Raw genomic sequence first — 11,120 nt, 5'->3', positions numbered from 1 at the left:
CACTCACTACTTTACATTGTAGCAAAGTGTCATTTGATAGATAGAAGAAATGATTTGAGGGGTGTACTCACTTTAGTGAGATATTGTAAGCACCTGGTGGTAATTGCCGTGGCTGGGTATGGAGACGAGTGAGGCTAAGATGGCCCCCCACCCGTCTCCATACCTTAGCAGGGCGGAAGCGACAACATCAAAACGTCACTTCCGCCCATACGTCTTAAGGGCACATTTTTTTGTTGTCATTTGTTTCAAATGACATTTTTTATTTATTTTTTGCATTTAAGTCCTTTTTGACCCCGGATCTCATATTTAAGAGGACCTGTCATGCTTTTTTTTCTATTACAAGGGATGTTTACATTCCTTGTAATAGGAATAAAAGTGACCCAAATCATTATTATTATTTTTTTTTTAAATAAATAAAATAAAATATAATATATATATTATATAATAAATAAAATAAATATATAATATAAAATATAATAAAATATAAATCAAATAAAATAAATAAGATTTTTTATTTTTTTTTAAAGCGCCCTGTCCCGCCGAGCTCGCGCGCAGAAGCGAACACGCCCGCATATGAAAACGTGTCAAACCACACATGTGAGGTATCGCCGCGATCGGTAGAGCGAGAGCAATAATTCTAGCCCCTAGACCTCCTCTGTAACTCAAAAACATGCAACCTGTTGAATTTTTTAAACGTCGCCTATGGAGATTTGTAAGGGTAAAAGTTTCTAAACATGGACTATCTCGGAAACAAGCAGCCGACCCGTTTGAAGGATAAAGTCTTCACTTTGGTTTATTTCGCACAACTGACACCTTGTGGTGATATGCAGAATCTCACATTTATTACATTTATATGTATTTGTTTTATTTGTCTTATTTGTGTTTGGGCGTTAAATAAAATTAATTAAACTATAAGCAATTGGTGAAGCTGTCATTAGAGTGTAAGCAACTGATAGAGCTGCAATTAGGCTCCTGTAGCGGTACCCCCCCCATAGGAGCCAGCAGTATTGAAGGGCCCCTAGGTCTTTTCCCGTAGATGCACCCAAAACCGGGCACACGGTAGGGATGAGCTCGATGTTCAGGTCATCCCTACTCTGTAAATCCCTCCTCTGCATTAAAAAAGCATTCAAAAAACGCCAAGAATGATGTTTTTGAATGCTTTTAATTTGTAAAAACTGGCGCTGATGGTTTCCAACTAAATTGGAAGTGATGTCATGTCATTGCTTCCGGTTTACTGTTACAAACAGCGGATCAAAGCCGATCCCAATTTTGTTTGCTTGGCTGTCTGGCCAGCTGGTGGGACCCCCCCCACCCCAATCCCCACCCCCGCCCTCCACCGATTGTAATAGCAAACTAGTGGCTAGTAAGAGAGAAAGGATCTCACCGCTCCAGGAGCACACATGCAGGCTGTAAACCATCTCCTCGGCTGGGAAGCCACAGGTGCTGGCTATTACCACTAGCAACAGACGAAAAACAAGCTCTGGACTGCCGCACTCTTCAGAAGATCACTTTCTTTTATTGGAAAATCACATTACAGCTCAACAAACACAGCGAACAAGGAAAAATTGCTGACGTTTCGCACTAGCTGTAGTGCTTATTCATAGCAATGAATGAGCTGTGATGTGATTTTCCAATAAAAGAAAGTGATCTTCTGAAGAGTGCTGCAGTCCAGAGCTTGTTTTTCATCTGTTGCTATTACAAGAGAGCTGATTGTCGGCTCTAAAAAACAATACCGGGGTGATGCCTGCAGCTGCATATCATCCCAGAAACAGGTGCCACCCCCCCCCCCCCCCACCTGAAAAATGCTGCCCAAGGCAAACACCTTGCTTGCCTTGCAGTAGATACGCTCCTGGCTGTAGCACCTCCTATAGCAAGAATGAAAAAACAAAATTGCAGAGCCACCTCCCCCTACAAAATACAGACCACACTTTTTTGGGATGATTTACTAAAACTGGAGGAGCTCTGGTGCAGCTCTATGTAGAAACCGGCTTACCTTCTATTTTTTTTTTTCAAAGCTTAACCGCTTTCTGGACCGCCCACCGTAGATACATTGCAGCAGGGCGGCCCGGTACCTGTACGTAATTTTGTGCATGAGGTCTGGGGCCGCAGGCGACCCACTCCTGCTGTGATTGGATACAGCGGGAGCCAATCAGCGGGTCCGGCGGCCGCAATGGTTTCGTTCAGAGGAAAGGCAGAATGTGAACAAGGCAGACCGCCGTTCTGCTAAGCAGAAACGCACATCTCTGTTTTCCTCCAGGCACGGCATTCCCCCCACAGTTAGATAGCACTCCCAGGGAACACATTTAACCATTTCTACTACACTTCTGGTGGTGTACACAGTGCATAATACAGTGCAGCCGTAGTAAAGTTTCTACTACACTTCTGGTGGTGTACACAGTGCATAATACAGTGCAGCCGTAGTAAAGTTTCTACTACTTTTCAGGTGGTGTACACAGTATCCAATACAGTGTGTACAGTTTCTACTACTTTTCTGGTGGTGTACACAGTACACAATACAGTGCAGCCGTAGTACAGTTTCTACTACTTTTCTGGTGGTGTACACAGTACACAATAAAGTGCAGTCGTAGTACAGTTTCTACTACACTTCTGGTGGTGTACACAGTACACAATACAGTGCAGCCATAGTACAGTTTCTACTACACTTCTGGTGGTGTACACAGTACACAATACAGTGCAGCCGTAGTACAGTTTCTACTACACTTCTGGTGGTGTACACAGTACACAATACAGTGCAGCTGTAGTACAGTTTCTACTACTTTTCTGGTGGTGTACACAGTACACAATACAGTGCAGCCGTAGTACAGTTTCTACTACTTTTCTGGTGGTGTACACAGTACACAATAAAGTGCAGCCGTAGTACAATTTCTACTACTTTTCAGGTGGTGTACACAGTATCCAATACAGTGTGTACAGTTTCTACTACTTTTCTGGTGGTGTACACAGTACACAATAAAAGTACAGCCGTAGTACAGTTTCTACTACACTTCTGGTGGTGTACACAGTACACAATACAGTGCAGCTTTAGTACAGTTTCTACTACTTTTCTGGTGGTGTACACAGTACACAATACAGTGCAGCCGTAGTACAGTTTCTACTACTTTTCTGGTGGTGTACACAGTATCCAATATAGTGTGTACAGTTTCTACTCCACTTCAAGCGACAGCCAAGAAACCTTAAGGATTTAGACAAGATCTGTAAAGAAGAGTGGACCAAAATGCCTCCTGAGATGTGACCAAACCTGGTCACCAACTACAAGAAAGGTCTTACTTCTGTGACTGCCAACAAGGGTTTCTCCACCAAGCACCAAGTACCAAGTAATTTTTTGCTTGGGGACCAAATACTTATTTTACTCACTGAACTGCAACTTAATTCATAACATTTGTTTTATGTGGTTTTTTTTTTTAATGGATTTTTGGTAGACCCTTCATTTTTTTGTAAGCGGGCAAACTTACAAAATCTACAGGGGATCAAACGATTATTTTTCCCACTGTATATATATATATATATATACATATATATATATATATATACACATACAATATATATATATATATATATATATATATATATATATATATATATATAAATAAAGGTGTTTTAGGTATATAGTTCCAATTAGATTAGCAAAATATATCCCTGAAGCATCATCATTATGTTTCAGAGAATGTGGAATGGATGGCACCATGTTCCATATTTGGTGGACGTGTCCTATAATAAAAAAAATTTAGACAAAGATTTATGATTTAATGTATTCTTTAACTGATATTTCTTTATTGAAATCTCCTAAACAAGCGTTATTCGGATACCCTCTTGAACATTCGCGGAAACATATAAAAAAAAGCTTATAGCCTTCATTTTTTACCGCTTCTGGAATTGCAATAGCCAAATCTTGGAAATCTCCCTCTGTTCCCATTCAGTTAGTTAAAAAAAAATAGTCATTTATAATGGTCAATGAACGTCTTAGCCCTTGTACACACGGTCGGACATTCTGACGGAAAATATCCGATCGGACCGTGTTTGTTGGATAATCCGACCGCGTGTGGGCTCCATCTGACTTTTTCCGTCGGACTGTCCGACCAACAAAGTTTGAGAGCTGGATATAAAATTTTCCGACAACATGACAACAAATTCCGATCGTTTGGAGAGAATTCCGATTGGACAAAGTGCCACGCATGCTCAGATCAAAGCACGAGAGCAACGCTATTGGCTACTAGGCTGAACATGTTCCCGTAGGAACGAACGAACGTCATCACGTTCCCGAACGATCGGATTTTCTGACAACTTTGTTCGGCCGCGTGTATGCAAGACCAATTTCGGACAAAATCCGTCGGAAAAAATCCGACGGATTTTGTGGCCGGAATTTCCGACCGCGTGTACAAGGGCTTACAGCAATTTTACTGGATAAACAAAGTTCTTTTGATGAAACATGGAAACCTTGGCTAGATTATTTATCAAATTGTTTGTGAATTAATATTATATTACTTGTATACCATATACTCTTCCTTCCCCCTCTCTCCTTTTTTATGTATTTCTTTATTCCTTTAATTTTGAGTTATATTTCTCGAATTTATATTATTCTGAGAATTTAAATTATTTGTAATGGCCGCTTAGTTATGCTATATATGTATGATATTTGCGAATATTTATGACCATTATTGTCAATATTATATTTCCTTGACTGTAATTCTTCCTTTCTATATGAAATATCAATAAAAAGTAAAATGATAAAAATGATGAAAATGATTGAAATAAAAGAAAGGTGTTTAGCCCAGAATTCAACTTTAATTTAATAAACATTATGAAATAATTGGATGTATTTTAAGCTTGGGTAAGACTCCCCGGGGTGGAGATCGCTTCCCTCAGAGGTATCTAAGAGAGAATAAAAACCCTTCCAGACCTCTGAGAGGTTCCCTGTGTCGCAGAGCTCCGACTCTGTGCAACATTGCAGACTTACCATTGTTGTATTAGATCACACACAAAGACAGAGCGCTCTGCATGAGCTCCTATAAGGCACCGTAAGTGTTCTTTCACCCAGTTTTGCTTATCTTATGTCTTAAAGGATCAACATGCTAAGTCCTTGGCTGACCCCATTGCTTAGTACTCAAGGACCAGGACCTGGAACATTTATGCAGCTCATTCGTTCTGCCTTTACTTGCTGCATGCTTATTCTGGGTCCATAAAGCACAAGCTACCGCATGCAGAGATGATGAGCATTGACTGTATAGGAGGTCAGTATCTAGAAAATGCAAGCTTTCTGGCTGATGCTGATTCAGAACACGCATGCAACTAGGGAGGAGGGATGAAAGGTCAGCAACCCAATGGATTCAACATGACAGAAGGAAGGATCGAGAGGGGACCTTCCTCCTTCCCTTCCAGCCTACGTATCCGTCTCAGTACAGGTTTCCCTTCAGGGAGTTATTAGACAGACAATGAGCTGTGTGCAAGGCGTGCATTGGAGTTTAGATGCAGCCAGGGACAGCCACCGGCAACGATCGGTAGACATGTGCATTTCGTTTCGTTCCGATTCGAAATTCAGACGAATTTTCATTATTCGGACGCATCCGAATTACCGAATTACAATGCTAACGAATTCAACCTAATTCGGCCGAAATTCGACTCAATACCGGATTCGAAATGATTTCAACATGATTCGACATTATGCAAACACAATAATACTAGCACTACAACATATCCAAATTTGGAGTTTCTAGCACCAAGTGACCCCGAGATACATGGCCCTAAACTCAGGTCACAAAATATTTTCGAATGCGGTTGAAATAATATCGAATCATGTTGAAATCATTTTGAATGCAGTTGAAATAATTTCGAATTTGGTTGAAATATTTTCGAATGTGGCCGATTTTTCGAATTCGGTAGAAAACTAAACGAAATCCGAAAACGAATTTAAGGAAGTTAACGAATATAACTAAACTAAATTAATGAACTAAAACGAAACGAAACTAAACAAATTTTTTCCTTTTGCACATGTCTAACGATCGGCAGATTCTTGCTGCCGGTTAAAAATTCTGCCTGCAGACACTGTTATTCTGTACAAATCAATGGCGTGTAACTGCTCATCCGAGTCTTGAAGTGTTTTGTTTTTTAAAAAAAAAGCTTAAAGTGAAAAATTAAAAATGTCCAGTTCCTTTAATTATAATATATTGCAGCAGGGCGGCCTGGCTCCTTACGTAATTTCTTGTATGCGGTCTGGGGCGCTACAGCGGGAGTGGGTCACCGGTGTGCGCCCCAGACCGCATACAAGAAATTACGTACAGGAGCGGGACCGCCCTGCTGCAATATATTATAATTAAATGAACTGGACATTTTTAATTTCCGGTGGCCGCGATTGGGCGATCGTTCAGAGGAAAGGCAGAACGGCGGTCTGTCTATGTAAACAAGGCAGACCGCCGTTCTGCTAAGCAGAAACACGCATCTCTGTTTTCCTCCAGGAACAGCATTCCCTTCCCCACAGTTTGATATCACTCCCAGGGAACACATTTAACCCTTTGATTGCCCCTGATGTTAACCCCTTCCCTGCCAGTGTCATTTATACAGTGACAGTGCTTTTTTTTTTTTTTTTTTTTTTTTAGCACTGATCACTGTATTGGATTCACTGGTCCCCAAAAATGTCTTATTAAAGGGGGCTCCCGGATTCCGATAAGCCCCCCCGCCTGCAGACCCCGACAACCAACGGCCAGGGTTCTCGGGAAGAGGCCCTTGTCCTCATCAACATGGGGACAAGGTGCTTTGGGGTGGGGGGGCCACACCCCATGTTGAGGGCACGTGACCTGGTATGGTTCGGGGGAGCGGGGGGGCGCTCGCTCGTCCCCACCCCCTTTCCTGACTGGCCAGGCTGTGCTTGGATAAGGGTCTGGTATGGACTTTGGGGGGACTCCCACGCCGTTTTTCGGCATGGGGTTACCCTTAAAACCCATACCAGGCGATGGGACTCACAAGGTGACATTAGCGACATTGACTTCCTTCGCTAGTCCCGTCATACCTGAAGTTACATTAAAAATTAACGGACTCCGTGTATGGGCAAGTCTGTTCATTTGGAAAGTACGGCGGACCTCCGCCAAAAGTTCGGCGGATTGTCCGCCGAACCTAGTCCGTCGGAAATGTCTGTTCGTGTGTGGGCAAGTCTGCTGGTTTGGAAAGTCCAGCGGACCTCTGCTGGAAAGTCCAGCAGATTGTCCGCTGGATAGTCTGATCGTGTGTACGCGGCATTAGTGTCAGATTTGTCCGCCGCAATGTCGCAGTCCCGCTAAAAAAAAACAACGCTGATCGGTACCATTACTAGTAAAAACAATAAAAATAAATAAAAAGTCCATAAATATATCCCATAGCTTGTAGATGCGATAACTTTTGTGCAAACCAATCAATATACACTTATTGGGATTTCTTTTACCAAAAATATGTAGCAGAATATATATTAGCCTAAATTGATGAAATTTCAAATTTTTTTTATTAGATATGTTTTATAGCAGAAAGTAAAAAATATATTATTTTTTTTCCCAAAATTGAAAAAAAAAAACAAATTGAAAAAAAAGGAAAGCTCTACTTGTGGGGGAAAAAAAGGACATACATTTTATTTGGGAGAGTCCGCCAACAAATGTCCGATGTAGGATACACCCGGTCGTACTTTCAGCCAACAAACGAACATCCAACATTTGTTGTTGGAATGTCCGATCGTGCCTACACGGCATTACACTCCCCTCCCTAGACTGACAATGCTGTTGTCCAAAGGTGTCTCTGTTACTCCTTCAAGCCAGAATGGAGAAAACATAAGACGGGTGGTGTGTTACTGGCCAGATCACCAGGTGAAAATAAAGGCCTTAAAAAATAAAACAAATGCAGCCATCACATCTAATGATTGGTAAGCTGCAATATATGACATTTTTATTTTGGTGTTTAGAGACACTTTAACCACTTAAGCCCCTGACAATTTTGCTGGCCAAAGACCAGAGCACTTTTTGCGATTCGTCACATCGTGCGACGTGGCTCCCAAACAAAATTGACGTCTTTTTTTTCCCCCCAAATAGAGCTTTCTTTTGGTGATATTTGATCACCTCTGGGGTTTTTTTTTTTGAGCTGTAAACAAAAAAAGAGCAACAATTTTGAAAAAAACACAATATTTTTTGCTTTTTGCTATAATAAATATCCCCCAAAAATATTTAAAAAAAACATTTTTTTCCCCTCAGTTTAGGCCGATACGTATTCTTCTACAATTTTTTGGTAAACAAAAAATCTCAACAAGCGTTTATTGATTGGTTTGCGCAAAAGTTAAAGCGTCTACAAAATAGGGGATAGTTTTATGGCCTTTTTATTAATATTTTTTTTAATTAGTAATAGTGGCGATCAGTGATTTTTATCGTGACTTATGGCGGACACAACGGACATATCTGACACATTTTTGGGGCCATTGTCATTTATGCATTCAGTGCTATATAAAAATTCACTGATTACCGTGTAAATGACACTGGTAGTGAGGGGGTTAACCACTAGGTGGCAGTGTAGGGGTTAAGTGTGTCCTAGGGGCGTGTTTCTACCTGGAGGGAGGTGGCTGGGTGTGACACGTCACTGATCTCTGCTCCAATCACAGGGAGCAGAGATCAGTGACACTGTCACTAGGCAGAACGGGGAGATGCTTGTTTACATTAGCATCTCCCCATTCTTCCTCTCCGTGAGACGATTGCAGGTATCCCCGCGGTGATTGAGTCCACGGGACCCGTGACCCGGCCAGCGGCGCACACGCGATGGCACTGCGGTAAATTTGAAGGGACGTACAGGTACACCCATTTGCCTGTCCTTGCCATTCTGCCGGCGTACATCGTCGAGAACCGTTTAACCGCTTGCCAACCGCCTCACGCCAATATGCGTCGGCAGAAGGGCTCATACAGGCAAACTAACGTACCTGTACGCTGCCCTTTAAGAGGCGGCCTGTGGGCGCGGGAGCACCCACGGCAAGCTCCACGAGTCGGGTCGCGGGTCCTGTGGACTTCGATGTCCACAGGGATACCCGCGATTGCCTCTCGGAGAGGAAGAATGGAGAGATGCTAATGTAAACAAGCATCTCCCCGTTCTGCCTAGTGACAGTGTCACTGATCTCTGCTCCCTGTGATCGGGAGCAGAGATCAGTGATGTGTCACACGTAGCCACCCCCCCCCCTGCACAGTTAGAAACACTCCCTAGGACACACTTAACCCCTACACTGCCCCTAGTGGTTAACCCCTTCACTGCCAGTCTCATTTACACAGGAATCAGTGCATTTGTATAGAACTGATTGCTGTATAAATGACAATGGTCCCAAAAATGTGTCAAAAATATCCGATGTGTCTGCCATAATGTCGCAGCCATGATAAAAATCACTGATCGCCGACATTACTAGTAAAAAAAATTATTAATAAAAATGCCATAAAACTATCCCCTTTTTTGAAAACGCTATAACTTTTGTGCAAACCAATAAATAAACGCATATTGCGATTTTTTTTACCAAAAATATGTAGAAGAATACTTATCACCTAAACTGAAACTAATTGCACATGTCTTAGCCTTTGTACACACAGTCGGACATTCCGACAACCAAATCCGTCGGATTTTGTCCGAAACTGTTACATACACACAGTCGGACAAAGTTGTCAGAAAATCCGATCGTACTTAACGTGATGACGTTATTTCGTTAGGACGCGACTACGTTTAGGCTAGTAGCCCATAGCTTTGGTCTAGGAATTTGATTTGAGCATGCATGGCATTTTGTCCGATCGGAAATTCTCTACACACGATCGGACAAAGTCCGATCGGATCATGTTGACGGAAAATTTTATAGCCCAGCTGGAAAACTTGGTCTGTCGGAAACAGTCCGATGGAGCCCACACACTGTAGGATTATCCGACAACACGGCCCTATCGGAACATTGTCCATCGGAATGTCCGGCCGTGTGTACAAGGGCTAATGCTAAGGAGCTCCAGTAGCTAGGTGAGTTGGACCAACCTGGGCCTTACATGGTGACTGGCTACATTATTTCCTTTCTTTTACAGGAGGCTGGACAATCATCAGCAGTCAGGAAATCCTAACAGTTGGTCAAAAACCAAATCTCCAATTTTGAGTCAAGCTCCTAAAAATGAATAAAATAATTTTTTGGACCATAGACTTTGATTGATGGTGCGATGGGAATGGTAAACCAAACTTTCTTTAGTGGTTTTGTCTTGTTAGGATTTTCGAATGAACAGTTTTTACTTTCCTTGATTATCCTCACGATTTATAGTATGATTCTTGTGGGAAACCTCACCATCTTTAGCCTCATCAAGATTGACATTCACCTCCACACACCTATGTACTTTTTCCTTAGCTACCTATCCATATTAGATGTCTGTTACTCTTCCGTTACCCTTCCGGCTATGTTGGTTTCGGCCCTAACAGGCAACACAAGAGTGTCCTTTAACCTTTGCTTTACTCAGCTCTATTTTTTTGTTTCTCTTGGTGGGTCGGAATGTCTTCTTCTGGCTGCAATGGCCTACGACCGATATGTGGCAATATGCGACCCCCTTTGCTACCCCGTAGTCATGAACAAGATATTCTGTTGCTATTTAGTTGGAGGATCTTGGTTTTTTGGATTCTTGAACTCTGTTCTTCACACCGCATTGACATCTAAGCTGACTTATTGTAGAGATCGGCATGTGAACCACTTTTTCTGCGATGTTCCGGCCATGTTGAACGCTTCTTGCGCTGATACTCACACCAGCCAAATATTACTTTATATAGTCAGCGTTTTTCTTGGCATGACCCCTTTTGTGTTCGTCGTTGCTTCCTACACGCAGATCATTTCAACCATTTTGAAAATCCACTCAGCCGCCGGTAGAAAAAAGGCATTCTCCACTTGCTCCTCCCACCTCATTGTGGTTACGGTATTCTACGTGACTGCCAACTTCAACTATATTGGTCCAAAACCTGGGGAATCTTTTGATATCGTTCGACTATCTTCCATTTTGTACAGTGTTCTCACCCCTCTGTTCAATCCCGTTATATACTGCCTGAGGAACCAAGAGGTGCAACGGGCCTTGAAGAAAGCATTTACCGGGAATTATTCCGCTGTAAAATGA

At 42.2% G+C, this 11,120-nt stretch overlaps 1 protein-coding gene across 1 annotated transcript; it reads left to right on the top strand.

The window, feature by feature from the left end:
- The first annotated feature begins 10,187 nt into the window (after window positions 1-10,187).
- LOC143933016 (olfactory receptor 5V1-like) lies at window positions 10,188-11,120 on the top strand. The gene has a single exon (XM_077455932.1). The coding sequence runs from the start codon at window positions 10,188-10,190 to the stop codon at window positions 11,118-11,120; it is 933 nt and encodes a 310-aa protein (XP_077312058.1).

Source organism: Lithobates pipiens, unplaced genomic scaffold (assembly GCF_037356315.1).
Source record: "Lithobates pipiens isolate NorthernLeopardFrog02 unplaced genomic scaffold, aLitPip1_a1.2 Scaffold_27, whole genome shotgun sequence".
Lineage (NCBI taxonomy): Eukaryota > Metazoa > Chordata > Amphibia > Anura > Ranidae > Lithobates > Lithobates pipiens.
The sequence above is the reverse complement of the archived record's forward strand: the minus strand, read 5'-3'. Positions and strand labels throughout refer to the sequence as shown.